Source organism: Ursus americanus, chromosome X (genome assembly GCF_024610735.1).
Source record: "Ursus americanus isolate L20-20 chromosome X, mUrsAme1.1.p, whole genome shotgun sequence".
Lineage (NCBI taxonomy): Eukaryota > Metazoa > Chordata > Mammalia > Carnivora > Ursidae > Ursus > Ursus americanus.
Genome location: NC_142164.1, coordinates 109,613,676 through 109,635,872, shown reverse-complemented (window position 1 = coordinate 109,635,872; position 22,197 = coordinate 109,613,676). Strand labels below are relative to the sequence as shown.

At 40.6% G+C, this 22,197-nt stretch overlaps 1 protein-coding gene across 16 annotated transcripts in view; it reads left to right on the top strand.

The window, feature by feature from the left end:
* REPS2 (RALBP1 associated Eps domain containing 2) overlaps nt 1-22,197 on the top strand; it is a 397,176-nt gene that overhangs the window by 188,875 nt on the left and 186,104 nt on the right. For 10 of the 16 annotated variants that reach the window (XR_006776249.2, XR_006776252.2, XR_006776253.2 and 7 more), the window contains 2 exons: nt 1,315-1,407; nt 11,834-11,890. The exons of 3 other annotated variants lie outside the window; for them this stretch is intronic. Coding sequence is in view for 10 of the 13 variants with exons in the window: in XM_045777996.2 (XP_045633952.2) it covers nt 1,315-1,407; nt 11,834-11,890 (150 nt within the window). In the remaining 3 variants the exon portion in view is untranslated. The remainder of the gene's footprint in view (nt 1-1,314; nt 1,408-11,833; nt 11,891-22,197) is intronic. 3 more of the 16 variants (XM_087859519.1, XM_045777990.2, XM_045777989.2) reach the window with 2 other exon arrangements.

The following is a 22,197-nucleotide window of genomic DNA, read 5'->3' as shown; positions in this document are numbered from 1 at the left end:
CAAAATCTGTTTCACTTGTGAATTAATTCTGCCTTATTTATATGTGCTACTATGACCTTATTCATCAACACTCCTTGTAGAGTTGGAAATGAGAAGCAAGCAGCAAATCTGCAGAGCGTGGTAAAGGGCACTACAGATCTTTCCTTTCATTAATTGCTGCTGAAGAGACTTTCTGTCTTTAAAGGCCCTCTAACTTTCAGCAGAAAACGTTGGGAACTTTCTCTATAAACAGTCCCAGTTTCTACCTTATTGCTCTAGGTGCTTCAGAACATACCTTTCCATATGGCACATCTTAGGACTTGCTGAGTCACCGAAACCACTTTGAACATTTGCTTGTCCTTCTGTTAGAGAATTAGTTCATCTTTAGCATCCACTCAGCCTGAGGTGCAAATACAATGAGTACTGTTTTCCTTCCTCAGTTTGAAGGGTAATAAAAAGCCCTGTTCTTCCTGACTCACATATAAGCGAGTGAAAACCCCCTTTCTAATACTCCAGGATTGGCTTTAAAAGTTGTTGATTAATCAGCCAACAATTATTTATTGAGTCCCTGCTGTATATCTAATGGCAAACTTTAGTTCTGTCCTTAGCTTTTCCCTGGTTATAATATCTGCTCATTTAAATTGTTAGCTCTGTTTCTTGAGCATCTGCAGTAGACCAGGTATTGTGCTAAGTGTTTTCAATGCATTATTTAATCTTCACAAAAATCCTATGAAGTAGGTGTTAATATCCTTTATTTTTTTTACAGAGGAGCCAAAACAGGAGTTAAGCAAGTCAGCCAAGGTGACATAGCTAGTAAATAGGTAGAGCCAGTTCCCAAATTGAGGTCCATCTCCTAAAAGTCCCTGTACTCCCCATCATTGGAGCTGAAGTGTCTACGTATACAGTAAGACAGTGATCTGTTGCTCTGGCCGGTGAGGCTTTCACCATGTCCCCCCTCTGGAGGACCTAGATGGGACCAAACTCCTGACTGGCACCAACAGCAAACCTGGGCTTTGTCACAGCAAAATAGTGGGCATTCTGGAGGTAGTTATCTACCAGCTGCTGGTCTCATACTAGGGCTTGGGTACCACCTGGATGAATGCATGGCAGACGTGCCTGAAAGGGCTTTTGTGATCAACCTCCTTATCTTCTACTGTACAAGTAACAGGAGTGACTTCCTGGTTGTGAAATGTGTTGCTGCTATCAGCAGTCCTCATCTGACCTGCTTGAGGTGGGCTTCCTGCCTACTTGGGGTCTTAGTGACCAAGGATCTGATGGGGGGCTGGGAATTCTCAAGTCACTGTTAATGAATGAGACTGCTTCTTTGTCTACCAGATTTCCCATCACAATGTAAACAGTGAGCGCAGTGCTCAGCCCAAGCCTCCAACTCAGCTGCCTAACTATGGAGATTTCAGACTACAGAAACAGGTGTGTAAGAAATGCAGGCAGAAAATCCCTTCGCCACTTCCCTCCCCCTACTCTCCCCTTTTCCTCCACTGTGAGTGGGACACACACATTCACCAGAGGAAATCCTGGGTACTGAACATGTGACTGTATTTAGTCGTTGTGCAGTGTCAAATTGCTAATGGCCCTGGGAAAGGCTCACCTAACCACGTGGATGGGGCACCTGTGTATTCTAGTTTTTCCCAAACTGCTTGTGATAAAGCGGTCTTCGGGGAGATATTAACAGGGCTCTGTGGTAAGACAAATTTGCAGGCTGCTGCCTCAGTACCCACTTGTGGAGATTCACAGTGCGTATGGGCTCATTAAAGGGTTTGAAGTCCTATAGTAAGGAAACCTGGTCAATTTTGGTAAAGCGTGCAATTTCGTAGTGTGTGTGACCATTCACCTCTTTATTTATACAAGACTTAACAATCCCCTGAGGGCTTTGTTAGGGAACATTATTCTCCACCAGCTTTAAGATATTTGTAAGAATATTTCCAAACTGCTTTCATTTGTCACCTCTTCTCTATATTATGTGATTAAAGTTAAATTTTTGTATCTTAGGCCAGTAGTTTCCCCTAGAAGAGTTGAAACTGAAAAAGAAAGTTTACCACACGTTAGCTTCGGATTTTTAGTTGTCATGTTTTCAATTTGTTGTGTTTTCTTATTTGCTTTACTTTTCCTTCTGGCTTACTCTCTCATGAGGTCATTTTTACCACTTCACAACAAGCTTTATTACAGCAAACTTAAGCACTTTGAGCTCTTCTTTTGCTCTGTTAAACATTTTTTTGAGTGTTCCTTGTTATATGTGGACAATCAACCTGACTTTGGAAAAAAATATATACGCCTAACCTCAGAGAGTTTTTTATGAGGCTTAAACTTAGTGCCTGGGGAGAAACAAGGAAACTTGGTATAATTTAAATCTTAAATTTATCAGTAGCTCTGAGAAGAGATTAAGATAAAAAGGTTTTGGATTTAAAATTTTCTTTTTTTTTTAAAGACTTTATTTATTAGAGAGAGAGAGTGAGAGTGGGAGCACACAAGCAAGGAGAGAGGCAGAGGGAGAGGGAGAAGCAGACTCCCTGCCAAACAGGGAGCCCGATGTGGGGCTTGATCCCAGGACCCTGGGATCATGACCTGAGCTGAAGGCAGATGCTTCACCAACAGAGCCACCCAGGTGGCCCTGGATTTAAAATTTTCATATTATTTAACTTGATAAATGGTTAAGACTAGATTATAATAAACAAGAAAACATTCTGTTCCCTAAAAAGGAACAACTATTTTAAAAACTATGTGGCCAGTCAGTGATGTCTTTTGAGGTTTTAAGTATGTAAGAGAAAAGCATTTGTGCATTTGCAGATGTGTCCACAAAGGTATATAGAGATCATTTCTATATACGCTAGAAGTATATCTCTACTTTTATCAAGTGAGAGAGATGAGGTATATATTTTCAGCATAAAATGCAGTTTAGCTGGCCCTTACTTATACTAAGAACCAGTATGATATGGACATCTGGAGTAAATTATACAAATGGGGCCCTGGAGTTAGGAAAAGGAATAAATTCAAAGAAACAGATCTTTTTATTTTTCATGCTATAGGTAAGATCAAGAGGGACCAAGTGAATATATAAAGAATCAAATGGTTTGTGTTCCATGTTTTCTTGAGGACAGGCTAGAGACCAGGTCATGGTATTTTGGCTCAGCTCAGAAGAGGTGACACATTTATTTATTAATTTTTTAAAAAAGATTGACTCATAACATAAATGACTAAAGAGCAGTTAGAGTTAACTGTTTCATATGGAGCAGTGTTAACATGAGAGTTAAACTTAGTAGCTCACTGTTTGTATGCATATAAACTGAGTAAAATTCCATCCACAGAGTTGGTGCTTGTCCCATAGGTCAGTTCTCTCCTAAGGGCCTATTTCGTACTCCAATAATCAAATCTCTTTAATAGTATTGATCTCATGCCACATTTCTTATGGCAATAATCTTTATTTAAAAAAGAGGTTTTTTGGTATAAAGGATAACCTTTTCAGTTTTATATTAGCACCACATTTGATGAATTGGGGCTCCCCGTAGACTAATGTGCTCAGAATTTTCCTATTTATACCACTAATTTCTTACCTTATAACAGCAAGCGCTTCTCACTTGCAATGCAATGAGTACTAAAATAGAACTGTAGGGTGAAAGTACTGTGCAGGAAGCATTAGATCAATACTTTTAAGCTTAGACCAAGAGGGCTTCATGGAAGGGCTAAGGTGACCAGTGAAATGAGTTTTAAACAAGAGAACTTTTCTTTTCAGGTGGCTGAGGGGTTCAGAGCATTACTATAGAGAAAAAGCAAATGCAAGGAGGCAGGCATGCAAGAGATCCCCATGTGTTCAAGGAACTGTCTGAAATTTAGAAAGCTAGATTTCAGGGGAGAGAGATTTAGTGTTTGGATGTGGCAGGGAAGAGCCAGTGGCCTGCCCACTTGAGGCCAGTGGTGCCAAAGCTTAGGGAAAGGAGGTCCCCCTGACAAGAGAGTTCTGTTGGGGGAGCAGCCCCTGACGGGAGAGCACAGGGTGTAAGTTAGCCCAGTGGTACTCACATTGTACACACAGGAATTATCTGGGGGAGAGCTTTAAACCTGCTGAGGTTTGGGTCCCACCCCCAGAGATTTTGGTGTGGTGGGAGGCCCAGGCATTGGGAGTTTTACGAAGCTTCCCACATGATTCTGAAGTGTAGCTGGGATTGAGAAACACTGAATTAGGGCAAGAGGAGGAATGTTCAGAGATGAAGTTGAGAATCTACAGGATTTGTTAGTGGTATGCCCTAAGTTCTTTTTTTTTTTCTTTAAAGATTTTATTTATTTATTTGAGAGAGAGAGAGAGCACAAGTAGGGTGAGGGACAGAGGGAGAGGGGAAAAGGAGACTCCCCACTGAGCAGAGAGCCTGATGCGGGGCTTGATCCCAGAACCCTGTGATCATGACCTGAGCCAAAGGCAGGCACTTAATGACTGAGCCACCCAGGCCCCCCATGCCCTGAGTTCTTACAGCGCACAGTGGAAGTCTTTCTTGAGTTGGGGAGGGTGGGAGGCATGAAGTCAGGTTAGGAGATGTACCCATACCCTGTGGGGACAAGAACCCAGATCCTGATGGATGGCCTTGGGAGTCTCAGTTCTTGGGATGGCTGACTCCAGCAGGGTTAGAGGGCTTGATGGGATGGTTTTGCTGGAGGGACTAGCCACTGTGCACCTCAGGTCCTGTGTGTACTATTGTGAAGGACTAGCCATGAACCCAGATGGCCTTGAGGAAACCATAGTCCACACAGCAAATCTTTCATCTAACTTTGTCATCTGGCTAGAATGAGGTCCCTGAGGCACTGCTGAACCCAGTAGGAATATGCTGAGCTTGCTGTTCCATTTCAAAGCCAAATTTCTTAGACACAACTTTTTAAATATGATCCTACCCTCTTTTCATTCGGAAGGAAAGACGAGCTCACTTAAACTCAAATGGCAGTTTCTAGGCCCTGAACTATTTCCGAAATACTTGACACTATGCTATTCTAGAAAATGTCCTTATAGTATAATATCCTGTTATTTCAGGTATTCTTATTGTAAGTTAATGTATTAATTGGTGATACAAAATAGTAAATTCCCCTGGAAGAAATTAAGAGTTTTAGAGCTCACACACACTTACTCTTTTTCTCTTGGCCTTTTGGGGGGGCATTACTGGTGATTATGTAAGTTTCTCCCAGGATTATTTAATAGATTTTTAAAATGCAAATTTGATTAAAGTTTAACATGCATACTCAATCCATTTTAAACACATACTAAATCATTTTTAATAGAGTAAAATGAAGTACTATCTCATTGGCAACTTTAAATATCTGTAAGAAAACATTCTTTAAGTATAAACAGTATGGAAATGTCATCACTTCTAGCATTTCACGGCTTTTCTCTTGATCAAATTAACTCAGTGGGCATACATCAAATCTCATGTAATGCACATTACTCATCGAATCACCTTAATATATTGGCTATGTAGATAAAGCATATTTGTGAGCTTTCAAAGATATATACACCATCCTAATTTTCACTCATCGTATGTAAGTTTAGTATATGTATTTTTATAGAGGTATTTTTCTATGTATTCATGTATTAGAAACTTCGTAATTATTCTGAAGAGAATTTACAAACCTATCACCTAGGATGCCACCTTCACTTTTGTTCCAGAGTGTTACCCTGTTCTGTCTTACAGTGCACGCTATAGATTAGCTAAAAATCACAGTATGTTAATGAGTATTTCTGTAATTAAGGAAAGAAGGTCTAGGCCTAGGATCTACCTTCATTCGTGATGATGAAAGAACATACTGAAAGCTGTAGAGCACGATATGAATGTGTCTGTGCTCTGGTTCTTAGCTTCACTACTCTGTAAGCTTTGTGGGAAGTAAGCAGATTAGTCTCACAGACCTACTGCCTCTTCTATAAAATGTGAAGCTTAGAGTAGATAGATCCTTCTAGTGCTTAAGGTTTCTGATTCTGTGTTGTATTCCTCTATCCAAGAAAAAATTTGTTGCAAATATAGTTGAAACATCATAAAACACAATTGAGGACAAGATGATTTAAACTAATTTCTCCTTACTTCCCCCCACTGCTAAGTACAACTAAAAGTCCTGGACGTAATAAACAGAAAGAGGACTTTGAAAGATATAAACAGGAAAGTGGACTGGCTAGGGCCTTAGGACTTGAGTAATGGCATGGCAGTGAGTTCCCTGAGTTGTAAAAAAAAAAAAAAATCTCCCGTATATCCTGGACTGAGTACTGGAGAAGCCTGCAAACTGAAACTGCCAACAAATATAGACCAAAAAAAAAAAAAAAAAAAAGCCCTTGAGAAAAGTCTACTGTCTAGCCAAAGGTAGATAAGCTAGATGGAAACCTTTTGGCAACACCTGCTCTACCCCATTCAAACACCATGGATGTCCCTCCCTCTCGTGTCATCAGAGACCAATCTGGAAATTGGTCTCTTGTCCCTCACCTGGTGGCAGCAGACAACCTGGGATGGTACTTTCCTAGCTGGAAAACATGGTTTTAGCAGAGACCAAAGGGGTCTCCTAACCCTAATCTGATGGCAACAGGTGGCCTGGGGAGGCACTTCATACCCTGACAGACAGTGTCACTGGAGACAGACATTCCCCAATAAGCAAACACTCAAGGAGTTTGTCACTAGTAGACCTGCCCCATAACAAGTGCTAAAGGGAGTTCTCCAGACCGAAATGAAAGGGACACTTTATAGTAGCTCGAAGCCACAACAAGAAATGAAGAATGGTGAATCTCAAAGCCAGTAGTGTTGATTTGTAATTCTTCTGTTTTCTATATGATTTAAAAGAAAAATACTTAAAACAATAATTACAAATCTGTTAATGAGCACACATGTATAAGGATATAATTTGTGACAATAATAATATAAGGGGCAACAGGGCTATAAAGGAGTAGAGTTTTTGTATATTCTTGACACTAAGTTGGTATTAATTCAAATTTGAACTTTATAACAATCCTTAGGGTGACTACGAAGGAAAAAAACTAAAAAATATAAAAAATATGAAAATGAGAAGGTAACAAAAATAGTATACTAGAAAAAAAATCGGTTAATCATAAAAAGAGAAATGATGGAAGGACTGAGGAACCAAACAGGTATAAGACATAGAAAACAGACAACAAATGGCAGAAGTAAATCTTTCCTTATATGGAATTACTTTAAATGGATAAACACCTCCAATTAATTGGCAGAAACAGTTGGATTTAAAAAATAATCCAACTATATGCTGTCTGTAAGAGATTCACTTTTGATCCAGTGTTAAAAATAGGTTGAAAATGGAAGAATGGAAAAAGATATTTCATGCAAATAGTGACCAAAAGAGAGCCTGGTTGGCTTTAGTCACATCAGACTAAATAGACTTAAAGACAAAAATTGTTACAAGACATAGAAGGACATCATATATCGATTAAAGGGTCACTCCATTAAGATGGTAAAAAATTTATTAAAATATACACACCTAACAACAGAGCCCCAAAATGTATGAAGCAAAACCCAGTAGAATTGAAGGGAGTAGCAGACAGTTATACAAAATCTCACTTTTAGTAATGGATAGAACAACTGGACAGAAGACCAGTAAGGAAATAGAGGACGTGAACAGCACTCTAAATCCCCTAGACCTGAGCGACATCTGTAGAACACTCTACCCAACAACAGCACAAGGCACTTCTTCTCTTGTGCACACGGAACATTCCCCAGGATAGACCAGATGTTAGGCCACAAAACAAGTCTCGATAAATTTAAAAAGATTGAAATCATACAAAGTGACCACAGTGGAATGAAACTAGAAATCATTAATGGATATAACACAGGAAGATTCACTAACATGTGGAAATTAGGCAACATACTGTTAAAAAACTAGTAGGTCAAAGAAGAAATTACAAGTGCAATTAGAAAATACCTTGAGATGAATGAAAGGGAAAACATACCAAAACCTATGAGATGCAGGGATAACAGTACTAACAGTACCCTGGGGAAATTTATACCTATAAGCACTTATATGAAAAAAAAAAGGGGATCCAAAACCAATAAGCTAACTTTACACCATAAGAAATTAGAAAAATAAGAGCAAGCTAAACCCAGAGGTAGCAGAAGGAAGGAAATGATGTAGGGTTGAGATAAATGATATAGAGAGTAGGAAAACAATAGCAAAATCATTGAAACTAAAAATTGGTTTTTGTGTCCTCTGGTTAAATATAAAAGGCTTTGTTTTATTTCATTTTTAAAGATTTTATTTATTTGACAGAGAGCAGGAGAGCACAAGCAGGGGGAGCGGCAGAGGGAGAGGGAGAAGTAGGTCCCCTGATGAGCAGGGAGCCCGATGTGGGGCTCCATCCCAGGACCCTGGGATCTTGACCTGAGCCAAAGGCAGACACTTAACCATCTGAGCCACCCAGGCACCCCAAAAAGGCTTTATTTTAAATTAAAATCAGATTCTGATAAATTTATCTCTTGCTGTAGATAATGTTGTTTTGAATTTATCAAGGTCAAATATTCCAGTAAAACGTTTCTGTTTTGTGTAAGGTTGTTTCCCCCCCCCCCCCCCCGTATTAACTTTGGCAGTGCTTTTTACTGTATGTTCCCTAGTTGTAGGATTGGTTCGTAGATGACTCAAATTGCTCTTCAGAGCCCCAGGTTGGTGTAACATGAAGACAATTGTGGTTTAGACCAGCCTCTGTTGATTGAATCTTGAGAGTTCTACAAGTCCTCTCATAAGGATTTATTAAAGGAATTTGAAAGCTGTTCTCAAACAGTTGGCATTGAATGAGAAATTAAAAAGGCAGAGGAAACTGCCGTAGTGATAAGTCCAGGGAGAAGACAGAGATATAGTGAGGAAATACTGGCATTGTAATAGTGGAGGGAAGATTAAAGATAAATCCCACTGTTTGAAACAGCATGCATAGTTTTGCCTGCTATCAACAAATGCTATTAGAATGTATCCCAAGAACTGTTGAAAAGAAAGGAAAAGTTTTATGATTACATTTAGTTTAGTATTACTAATAAAAATAAAAAACAATACAGACAGATGTCCAAGATGCCTCTGGTCAAGGGTATTATCTATCTGCCTAATAGGGTATTAGACATCTATTAAAATGATTATATGGAAAATAGTGGAAAAGAGGGATAACAGCTGAATACAGAAAAGTTTCGTGATTGTACCACATAAAAGTAGTTGACTTTTGAAGTAAGGTGTTCTGCCTTCTCAGGGTGATCTGGAAAGTCTGTGGAACACAGTGATTGGCCCTTCTGCCGTGGTCGGATTTTGAATTCCTTTCTCAGTGTTACTGGACAGTGTTCCCTTCCCAGTGGGCTTTTGAGGTTTTTAACTTCTCAGTGAATTTCCACTAACTCTTTTTAGGGGCCTAAAGGGGTTACTTAAATCATTCATTTATAACTTACCTATTTCATCTTATAACTTGTTTATTATAAATACATTCTCTATTTTGGGGAGACTACATGAGTGGTATGTGTGTGAATTGGGGTGTCCATAAAGGTCTCCAGGTATTTCCATCCAAAATGTCAAGTGTCTGCTGTCAAGCATTTGGAGGTAAACTGCTAAGTAATTAGTAGTAGTTTAGATAGCTCTTTTTTGGTGGGAAAATTATGTACTCTTTAAGAGTTCCTCTTTCAATTAACATTTAGGAAAAAGGGAAAAAATGTTCTCTGATAGGACAATTAGAATTTTAAAAAGTCACTCAAAGCTTCATCAGAATAAACTGACTCTTAGGAAGCAACTTTTAGACACCATGCTCTCAGAACTTATAAGATATGTCATGTTGCATAATCATATAGTTAGGATAACTTCAGCAATTATGAGGTTCAAATACACTGTTTACTGAAATCTATCATGTAGTAGTTTTTCTCTTTTTCTTTTTTTCCCATCTACTAGTTTTTTTCATCCATGTTCTCTAGTTAATAAACTCTTACTGTCCTTTCTCTTAAAAGGTAATTTTGCATTGTGCAGAATTCCAGAATGAGGGTTATTTTCCTTCAGCATTGTGAATGTATTACCTTCTTCTCTTCTAGTGTTTATTGTTGTTGCTGAGAATTCTCTTTTTGGTTCCTTTGGATTGACTATTTTTCCTCTAGGGTGGCTTTTAAAACTTTATTTTCGATGTTCTATTTTCATTTCACTGTGATGTGTCTAAGCATAGACTTAAACTTATTTATTCCAGATGACGCTTGGTGTGCATTTTCCATCTGGAAAACCATGTCTTCTAATTTGGAACATTCTTAGTCATATCTCTGCAGGTTTTGATTCTCTACTTATTCTGTTTTCAAAGTCCAGTTAGCTATGTTTCTATGTCAATACACCTTTTATTTCTAGTGATGGCTCTTTTACCTTTTTATGTCATGATCTCTCCCGGCCCTGAATGAGACCTTCATCTTCCAAATTAATCATTCTTTTGTGTAACTGTGTGATTCTAGGTTTTATAGTCCATTCTTGTTTCTATCAATCTGTTCTTGTTTCACTTTTCCCAATTTCTGTTTCATACTTGTCTCTTTTTTTTAAGGATGCATTTTCTACTTTTAACTTGGAGAGGATTTAAACTTAATTATTTTGAAGTCAATTTCAACTTGTTCTATTTTCATTTTTGTCAGGAGTAAATTCATCTCCTCTCTCTCTCTCTTTTGGCTGTTCTTCTTAGTATTGGTTTTTTTCTTCATGCTTCTGGAAGTTTGTTTAGCAGTCTTATTTTGAATTGGAGTTGAAATTTCATTCTCAGTTCTTGGAGCTCCTCCCTGTCCAGCAGTTCATGGTGTATCTGCCAAGCACACCCCACAGCCCTGCACCCATGGGCCTCAAGTGTAGGGCTAGTTCTTATACTTGAGGTTCAGCCCTTCTGTCTGGTGTACCTGTCAGAGATGGTGCGGATGGCACCAGATGGTGGCTTAACCTGAGATTAGGCTGCAGTGCTGTATCTGCTTCTGTTTCCTTCCCTAAGTAGGCAGCCCCGAGCACCTTCCCAGGCTTCATCCTCGTTTTGCAGCTTTTTACATGGGGTGAATCAGCACCACCTTAGCCTCTGGCTTCAGGAAATAAGTGTGGAGGAGGCCCCCTGCCTCGTCGGGGGCATTTAAATACCTGTTGTTCTGCTGTGTATGAGCTCTCATCTGCCTCTGCCTGCTTCTGAACCCCCAGACTGGTCAACCATTTTGGGATTTGGCCCTACAGGAATGTTGAGCTTGCTTCTGAGTGTGTCTAAGTCTTTTTAAATTTTAATACTTTTTATGCTCGTGCTCTCACATCTGTCCTTGCGTTTTATTTTACAGCAGAGCAAGTTGAGGTTCAGAAAGTGAAAGTGAGTTCCTTGGAGCTTCTCAGCTAGTGAGTGACAGAGCTAGCTAGCTCTTGTAAAGAGGAGAGCTGGGAAAGGTTTCTGAGGAGGTGCTAGAAATTTAATGATAAACATTTAGAGAAAGAGAGGAATCATCCATTGCACAACACAAAAAGTAACTACAGATTTGCTAAGCAAAAGTTAGCAAGAATTTCCAGTCTCCGTGCCCACCAGTAATTTTCTAAATATGAAGTATTGCCATACACTAAGTGAAAATGCTAAAGTGCTTTTCTCAGTGCAGACTTACATTTATCTTGGCCAAAATAGCCTTCACAGTTTGGTCAGTGGACCATATTTGGTGTAGCAAAAGGCCAAGTGTTGTAGTCCTTATTCTGCTTTTTAAAAGGAAACAGAAAGGCAGAGAACTTTTGTATAATAAATAATTATATATAGTGCTTATATGCCAGATGCTCTTTTAAGTGCTTGACCAATACTTACTTAATCTTCATCACAGTCATAGGCTGGATAGGTTCTATTGTTATTCTTGTTTTGCAGATAAGTAAACCAAGGCACAGAGAACTTCAGGAATTTCCTCAAGGTCATCCACAGCAAGTAAGAATTAATGCTATGACTCTAATCCTAGCTATCTTTCCTCAGAGTGCCAGTTCCTCCAAAGATGCTATGCTATCCAACCATGACTCAGAATTAGTTTCTTTCGATAATTTCTATACCCAGCATGGAGCTCGAACTCTGAACCCTGAGATCACGAGTTGCATGCTCTTCTGACTGAGCCAGCCAGTCGCCCCTTAACCTATCTCAATTGAGTTGTCAACTCAGTTGTTGACAAGTATCTTTATCAGAGATACACTTCTTGTTATGAAACCTCTTAATGAATTAGCTTTACTCTATTACTAGTAACTTCTGTTCTTTCTTAGTTTACCCCCCTTACTGTATTGTGTTCATGGTATTGTTGTGTAAAGCTGACTTTGCTGGCATCATTCTTCTGGAAGGTGCCGTAAGTTCATCCCATTGATGGAATATGCTTACAACAGGTCCATACCTTGCCAAGAACTATCATGGCACAAAGGTTGCGATATGCTCCTGCCTAGCACCATCCATTTTATAGTGTCTCCTGGTATGTGTTATGTATTTAATTTAAATCCATTTTCTCATGCAGTATTGTCAAGGATTATAGGCAATAGCTGGATGCCATATTTCCTATAACTAACAAGCTACCCCAGTCTTTCCCCTGGGGGTCAGTTTGGTTGGTTTCTAGGTTCCTAAACAATGGAATCCTTATTTCTCTTCTCTGTCCCCCTCACCATACAGTGACAAAAACCAATTAGTACTCCTGTGTGTCAGGGAAGGAGAAAGTATGGAAGTGGGGCAGGATGGAAGGGTGTCCAAGTGTGCTGTGGTGTTCATGGGAAAGGACAATGGAGGACAGTTAGGAGTTGGACCCAGGGAGGCACCTTGACAGAATAGTTAAGAACATGAGCTCGGGGTTCACATTTTATCTCTTCCTCTTGCTGGCTCTGTATCTTTGGCCAAGTTATTTGTTCTCTCTGTGTCTCAGTTTCATCATGTATATAGTGGGGATAATGGTAGTGTCTACTTTCATAGGGTTGTTATAATGATTAAATGAGTATCCATAAAGCTCTTAGAATGGTGCCTGGCATATAGTCAGGCCTCAGTGCAAAGTAGCTGTTATAATTATCATCATTCCAGGCCCAGCAAAACAGAAGCAGGTTCTAGTTGGCAGACACGGAGGAGCAGACTCAGGATAACCAGAAATTAGTGGCCGGTCCTAAGCCCAGAATGAGTGCTGGACTGGCTTACTAAACCACTTATAGTAGAATGGTGTTCTTTCCTGCTCTTGTGACCTTTCACGGGCTGGCCCTCTGCCTCCGTCAGGGGTCAGCAAACTACAGCCTGCAGCTCCAAATCCAGATCATCACCTTTTCTTGTAAATAATGGAAACATGAAGGAGGAGAATCGATGGAAAGACAGGTAGGCCTCCTCATAAGCCTTTTAACCCACCATCTCCTAACTCAAGGATCGTGACACCTATATCTATAGTTTGCAGCTTTGCCTTGAGGGCCTTTATCTGACCAAGATGCTCTTTCACAGTTTACTGGCAAAACCTTGAGCAAATATTCTTTATTCATTTGGCAGCTTCGAAGGCTTGCTGTGGGCAGGCCTTCCTAACTTTGTGTTTCTCAGACATAATCAGAAGAAACTAGACTAAGGCCTTGCCTTTAAGGTGAGAAAGAGGGAAAGAAACCTGTCCAGGAAAAACAGGATAAAGTCTTTCTTTCTTTCCAACTCCTCTTGAATGCCGTGTTCTGTTCAGCAAATTATATACATATCACTTCATGGTGTGTTGGTAAATATTCCCTCTGGGAAAAGAAAAAGCCCCACTCTGTAGCCTTTCCTCATGTCTGTGTTGTAAATACCCCCACCGTTAGCTGATGGCAGGTGGGGTTGGGAGGTGATGTGTATCATCAGCTCGTTGGTACTAGTGTGCTCTGTAGTAGACAGCTTCACTTGCTGCTAAATCCTTCTGTCAGGGGTTCTGTATGTCACACAGGAACTGCTCGTTTGTTTGTTTTTAGTCTAGGGCACTGTTGCAGCCCAATCCCAGAATGTGCTGTTAGAAATGGGACCATATTTTTGAAGTCGCTAGAGGTGAAACTCCCCTCTTGTTTACATTTAACTTGTGCCACTAGGTGGCACTTTAAGAACATTACAGGAAATTAGCTACTGGATTTATTTTTTAACTTTTTATCGAAGTATAACATGCATATTGAAAATTGCACGTTGAGTGTGCAACTGAACGAATTTTCACAAGCTGAACACGTGTATAATCAGCACTCAAATTAAGAAACAAAATATTACTAGCACCCCAGAAAGTACATCTCATGCTGTTTTCCAGTTACTATCCCTTCTTAGGGTTACCACTATTCTGACTTCTAACAGCGTAGATCAGTTTTACCTGTTTGCTACTTTATGTAAGTGGAACCATGCAGTATATACTTTTGTGTCTGGCTTCTTTGGCTTACATATATGGTGTGATTCATCCATATTAGTGTGTATAATTATAGGTCATTGCTGTATAGTATTCCATTGTATATGCAAAGATATCACTGTTTTCCACTGTTGATGGACATATGGGTGGTTTTCAGATTTTGGCAATTATGAATCATGCCGCTATGCATGTTCATGTACAAGTTTTTGAGTGGATGGATGTTTTCATTTCTCTTGGGTATATGCCTACAGTAGAATTGCTGGGTCAGGGCGCCTGGGTAGCGCAGTCGTTAAGTGTCTGCCTTCGGCTCAGGGCGTGATCCCCGTGTTCCGGGATCGAGTCCCACATCGGGCTCCTCCGCTGGGAGCCTGCTTCTTCCTCTCCCACTCCCCCTTCTTGTGTTCCCTCTCTCGCTGGCTGGCTGTCACATAAATAAATAAAATCTTTAAAAAAAAAAAAAGAATTGCTGGGTCATAGGATAGGCCTTAGTAGATACTGCCAAACAGTTTTATAAAGTGTTTGTACTGCTTTATATTCCATCAACAGTGTTCCTATTCCAGTTCTTATATCCTCATCAATACTGGATTTATTTTGTGACTGGCTCCTAACTCTTAAATAATTTTTATAGTTCCCTCTCTAACCAGCTATTTCTAATTGAAATTTTTAGAAGCCACCTTCTTGTGATGGACATAGCTCATGCAGGAAGGGCTGTGTCAACCCAAAAGCGAACATTAATCACAGTCTAATTATCAGCTATCACTAGTTAGAAAAGATGTTCAAATATTTCCATCACTAATACAGAATAACAGAACTGGGAATGGAATTGAAGATTTTAAGTGTGGTAAAATATCGAGAAAGGCTAGGGCTAGGGCTTCAAGGCACTTTGAAATTTTTATATACTTTTGCTATTGTTGCCAGGCCTATATATGTCAGGGTTGGGGGACCAGCAAAAGAGATTTCTAAAGGCCTAATATCCAGATGTCTTTGAATTGTGTTGGTAGTGGCTGCCTGTTTAGTAAGTATGTGTTTGGTATGGCAAGAGGCATGCATATGGCACCTTTTTTTCAGCCTTATTCCGTGGGAAACATGAATCTCAAGAGAATCGTGTCATAGATCCCCTTAACTATGAAGTCTATGTTGACTCTGCAGAGAGCATTATCATATGGCTTTTAGGTATGTGATGAATAGAGGGTGGGGCTCAGACTTGACTCAGATTTCTGTTCTATTAGTAGAAATTGGAAATAGAAAAACAAAATCCCAGTCATAGTCAAAATATTTGTCTTTTAGACCAAAATAAAGCACCCATCCATGGTCCTTTAATTGTCACAGTAAGTCTGTTTCATGGATATTGTCCATAATCCTGTGCCTTCCAGAAATCCTGAAGGGATTATGCTATGTGACTGCTGTATCCAGGGGCTTGTTGCCCATTGTAGTTACTGATTATCCACTTCTATCGCAGTTGTCCCTGAGCTCCTCTGTCAGTGTTCCCCTGGGTGTCACCAATGTTGCATTGGCCAGCTGTAGGGGGCTACCAGAGATGTTCAGTGTAAGCTGCCTGAGATGTCTGTGATGAGGCAGCCATGAAATCTGAAAGGGCTTTTATTTTTAAAAGCTTCTTTCCTCCAATATTGATAGCAGCAACATTCAGTGGCACAAATTTGGATTGTGGATAGCCTGCTTTATGGGACCTGTGTATACTCTAAACTGCAGTTAGCATGTTCTCAGTCTAGGTTTTCATCTTTTGGCAAGAGAGGAAGAGTCCTTTATGTTGAATTAGCTGCTCTTTGCAGTTGCAGAATCTATGCCTGGGAAACCAATTTTATATTTACTCTTTTTTCTTTAAAGATTTATTTATTTTAGAGACAGAGCATGAGCAGGGGGAGGGGCTGAGGGGGAGAGAGAGAGAGAAAGAGAGAGAGAATTCTCAAGCCAACTCCCCACAGAACCTGGAGCCTGACGTGGGGCTCGATCTCACGACCCTGAGATCATGACCTGAGCCAAAACCAAGAGTTGGATGCTTAACGCCCTGCCCTACCTAGGCGCCCCTGTATATTTACTCTTAATTATGATAGTAGCTGCCATTATTGAGTGACTACTGTGTTACTGTGCTTAGCACTCTAGCCAGCTATTTTGCCTAATCTTTACAAATGCTAGGATTTAGGTGAATTATCACCTTGTGCAGATGAAGAAACTGTGTCTCAGAGATGTTAGTACATGCCCCGTTTGTATACCAAGAAAGTGCAAACCCTGGATAGATTCCAGAGCCTCTGCCCTGTAACTGATGTGCCCTGTGGCTCCAGTTACGGTAGGATGAATTCTTGACTTGTCCAGTGGAACATAAAACAGTGTTGAATTCATTACTAGCTCATTCCACACATTGATTCAAGTACTTGCTATGTGCTGCCGTTCAGGTTAGGCATCAGGGAAAGGACAGTGAAGCAAAACATAGATTGTGCCCTCCAAGTGCTTACACACCAGCTCCGTTTCTGTCTCTCATAGGTGACTTGGGTCATGGATTTTGGCAATCGTTCTTGCAGAGAAATTCAGTTTTTTGGACCCTGTCTCTGAAACTGATTGTGGCCTGATGGGCTTTGCTGTGGCCATTGTGCTGCGGGCCGTTGGTTCTGTATCTTCTATGCCTGGATATGACCACGTGCCTTTTTCTCATGTGCCCTTATCTAGCAGACACAGAGGTCAGGTGAAAAGTAGGCATCAAGTGACATTTAGAATACTAATAGGATGCTGGAGATTCCCTAGAGGCCATAGCACAATCATTTGCTCATCTGCCTAGAATTTAGCTGTTGCCTTTGTGATTCCCAGTCTTGGGATCTGCCTGATTCTTGGGTGATAGATGAAACTTGAGTTTCCTTTTCTAATCTCTCAGCGTGAGTATTACAAAGTTTATAAAATAAATTCACCAATTATGCACACCGTAGCAATTATTTCTGCAATAGACTACTTGCTTTTTTTTTTTTTTAAAAGGATTTATTTATTTATTAGAGAGAGAGGGAGCACACATGAGCAGGGTGAGGGGCAGAGGCAGAGGGAAAAGAAGAGGGAGAGAGAGAATGTTAAGTAGGCTCCCTGTCGAGATCGGAGCCTGACACGGGGCTCAACCCCACGACCCTGAGATCATGACCTGAGTGGAAATCAAGAGTTGGATGCTTAACTGACTGAGCCACCCAGGCGCCCCTAGGCTACTTAATTTTTAAAAAGAGATTTGGTCTCTTTTCTCAGTTTTATTGAGAAATAATGTACATTTCTATATAAGGTTAAGGTGTACAGCATGATGGTTTGATTTATATATATTGTGAAAGATTACCACAATATGTTCAGCTAACATCCATCTTCTCATATAGATAAAAGAAAGAAGGGGTGCCTGCATGGTTCCATCGGTTGAGCATCTGACTCTTGATTTTGGCTCAGGTCATGACCTCAGAGTCGTGAGATCAAGCCCTGTATTGGGCTCTGGGCTGGCTGTGGAACCTGCTTAAGATTCTCTCTCTCCCTCTCCTCTGGTCCTTCCCTTCCCTCCCCCAAAAAAAGAAAAGAAAGGGAAAAGTTTTCTCTTTGTCGTGAGAACTCTTAGGGTTTACTCTCTTAATAACTTTCCTATATATTGTGCAACAGTGTTACCTATGGTCACTATGCTGTGCATTATAACTCTACTAATTTATCTTATAACTGGAAGTTTGTACCTCTTGATCACCTTTCTGTAATTTCCCCTCCCCTCCCCACTGTTTCTTTTTTTGTTGCAAATTTGACATTTATTTACTTATTTACTTTTAAGACTTTATCTTTTTTAAAGATTTTATTTATTTGACAGAGGGAGTGAGAGAGCACAAGCAGGGGGAGCAGTAGAGGGAGGGGGAAAAACAGGCTCCCCACTGAGCAGGAAGCCCAATATGGGGCTCGATCCCAGGACCCTGGGATCATGACCTGAGCCAAAGGCAGCCGCTTAACCAACTGAGCCACCCAGGTGCCCCAAGATTTTATTTTTTAAAGTAATCTCTACACCCAACATGGGGTTCAGACTTACAACCCTGAGATCAAGAGTTGAATGCTCCACTTACTGTGCCAGCCAGGCACCCTGCAAATTTGACTTTTAAACAAAAGTCTTACTGCTGAAGATTTTGCCCAGCTTCAAATATTTATGTATTTTATGAAACCATATGGCAGACACCCCTATTCCCTCCACGGTAAATGGACAAGAAAACAATTAAGCCTAGTTAGTTTTTGGTGCAGCACCTGTGGCCCTTTTCAGAACAGGACCTTGGAGACTTGGTTTTCTCATTTTTTTCAATGAAGAGTTTGGGCCATCGATGGTCCCCAGTTGGTCTGGACTGGCTACATAAAAATTACCCAGGGAGCTTGTTAAAATAGAAGTTTCTAATGCTCCACCCCTAGGAGATTCTAATTAGGGAAGTCTGGGGTAGTATCTAAAAGTCTGTAATTTATAAAAATTCTCTGGATAATTCCGTGTAGCTATATTTGGGAACCACTGGCTTAGAAGGTCTAGAACAAACAGAATTGAATTGGGAAGGAATTTCTGGTCTGTTTGAAGATTCAGGTAATACTTAATGTGCCTGGAGTGGGATCTATATGGGCTAACTAATGTAGTTATGATGCAGAGGCAAATTGGAGACAGATGATAGCAGATCTTTAACTGGCTGAGTGTCCCTAAGGCCTGTGGTGCTATGCCATAGGCCTAGGGACCAATTGAAAAGATTTGAGGAAAAAGTGTTTTGATGAGGAAAGGTGCTTTACAAAATTATTTCCTCAGTGTGTGCAGGGTGGATTGGACTGGGAAAAAACCTGAAAGCTAGAGAAAGACCCACGGCAGTTTTTACAGTGGCCCAGGTAAGAGGTGTAATGAGCACATGGACTTAGATGGAAACTATGAAACCTTTGCAAAGCTAGCCTGCCTGGGTGGAACTGGAATCTGGGACATGTTGTTTTAAGCTACTTTTAAAAATCCATAATTTATCGGTGTTGTGTTCTTTTGCTTTAACTATTATAATGAATGATTTTATTGTGTTTGTGTCCAGGAGCTTTTAAAGGAAGCCCAGTAAATAAGTTCATGCAGAGATGTAGTTGGCAGCAGCAACAGCTGCTATTGCAATGAAGGAGGGAGGAAGGGAGAAACGAAGGGAGGCCTTTCTTGCCAGGCAGCAACCCCGTCCTTACACTGCCTCCATACTCTCGGGGAAGGGGGTCTAGCAGAGGCTCCCTGGAGCTGGATCTGCCAACCACTCTGCAGAGTGCTCCTCTGGAAGGATTAGGTGTGGAATGTGGCATTTGGCATTTGGGTCAAATGGAATATTTTTCCTTTGTTCCTTAAAATCCAGTTTGTAGGTCATTGTTTCCCAAAGCATGTTCCACAGAACATTAGTTTTGTTGGATGTTGATAGGAGTTACATGAGAATAAGAAGTTGGAGCCAAATCAGTTTGGAAACTGCTGGGTTAAGCAAAGGCAGTGGCTTCCTTTACCTCACAGGATTTCAGAGTTTGTGTGATGTGCTGTGTACTCTGTGAATTTCTAGGAGGGAGATAGACTATGCCATGTTCCCTAAGCTTATCTGGATACTCTGTTTCCTCTAGGCCAGGGGCTGACAAACTAAGGCCCACAAGACAAATCTGTCCCACCATCGTGTTTTTGTAGATAAAGTTTATTGGAACGCAGTCACACCCATTCATTATGTTGTCTTCTTTGGCTGCTTTAACACTCAGTAGCAGAGTTGCACATTTGCATTGAAGAGACAGAGACCAAATGGCCTGTACAACTAAAAATACTTACTATCTGGCTCTTTACAGAAAAAGTTTTCCTATCCCTGTCTTAGGCAATTCATAGAACTGGTGTTCCCTGGAACCCCTATTTGAGAGATACTGCTGTAAGAAGATAGAGGTGGGTTGTTCTAGCACTGCTTGTGATGAATCTGCTTAATTTTATTCAGCTTTTATGCTGCCCTATTGCTTTTTCTCTTGCTCTAAACTATTTCCTCCCAACCATTTATCCATTGTTGAAGATCAAAATTTGGCTCCCATGTGTCATTGTTCTTTCCTTTCACTTATCACATACCATCAATCACCAAGGATGTATCCAGTCTCCAGCCACATATCTCTCAAATCTGCCTATCCCCACTCCCACCAAACTGGTTTAAGTGACCATCACCTCTTGTCTTGTTTTCATTTTCAGTCTTTTTTAAGTGAATTGCCTTTGCCCACTAGGGGTTGCTTCTAATCCATTTTACTCATTGGATTCGGAATCATCTTTCTAAAATGCAAATCTAGTCCTATCACTTCCCTACTTAAAATCTTTCAGTGTCCCTCCCCCCCCACCACACTTTGTGGCCGTAAGACTAAGCTCCAAATCCTCAACATGGACGTATTAGCCAAGGTCTGATTGGGAAAACAGAAACCACTCTAGGTATTTCACACTGGAAGAGATTTCATTTAAGGGATCAGGTACTTAAAGAATTATCTGTGCTAGAGGAGGAAAGAAAAGGGAAGGCTACCAGTCAGGTTTGCCACAATTTTCTGAATGTTAAGACATTCCAAGAACTAAAGGAAACAGCTGGAGGACCTCAGGCTACCTGTAGCATCTAAGTAATGATTTGTGGGAAAATGCCTGAGGCCACTCTTAAGATCTTCTGACTGCTGAATCCCATGCTTTTCTTCCCACCTGTTTCTGAGGAACCGTAACATAGCTTGTTTCTTTCACCTTCTTGGTTTCATGTGAGTGACTCTCAGAGTCAACAAGGAACATTATTGAAAGGAGATTTTATAAATGTTCTTCCCAGGTTTTTACCCCCTGCAACATAGGGAAGAACCTGGAAGTGGGGAATGGTGCTGAGTGGTGAATAGACCATCTGGGACAGTGATCTCTAAGACCATGTGGGATCCACTCCACTGCCTTTCTCCAGCTTTGGCTTTCTTATTCTTCTCTACTGTTCACCTTTATTCCACCGAATTTCAGACCTACTAGAGTGGGTGTTTTTGGAGGCCTTAAACAACTAACATTTACTATCTCACAGTTTCTGTGGCTTAGAGATTTAGGAGAAACTAATCTGGTGGTTTCAGCTCAGGGTCTCATTAGGTTTCAGTCATCTGAAGGCTTGACTGGGGCTGGAGGATCCACCTCTAAGATGGCTCTCCCCCATGGCTGTTGGTGGGATGCCTTAATTCCTTGCTACGTAGGCCGCTTGTTAGGACTGATTGAGTGTCCTCACAAGATGGCAGCTGACTTTTTCCAGAGCAAGTAACCTAGAGGGAGACCAAGGAGGAGAATACTAGAGTGCTTTAACTCCCTTGTTCTGGGAGAAGTTTGCCTGGTGGCTCAGGTCTGGTTCCCCAGAAGCAGAACATGAGATGAGGATTTTTGGAAAGTGATACACGAGATATGCGAAATAAATATCTGTATAATTGAATAAATGAACAAACCCTTCTTCTGGTGGAGAATCAAGATGCTTAGCCTTCCTGGGCCTGTGTCCATTTCTGGGGAGCCAGCTGAGCAGGGACCATATTGTCCCATCAACCATGGGAATGGGCAAAATCCTAGAACAGATGTCTCCATTTGGAGTGGCAGCACCTTCTAAGTCCATGTGACTCATACAGGCTTTTCTTTGCAAAATTAGGATGAAACTGTATTTCTTATTTGTGGGTAGGGAAGTATTAATATTAAAATATGAGATATATATTTTTAAAAGGAACTTTAGCTGGAGTTTCAGTGAGCTCTTAGCTAAAAGTACATTTTCCTGCCTTGCCACATCCTGGTTGGGTACATGTTACATAGTGAGCCATGAGGGGAAGACTGCCATTTGTACTAGTAATTGTAATCCACAACCTTCAAGCATTGGCTTTTATTTCAGACAATCAGAACTTTCAGACAGGG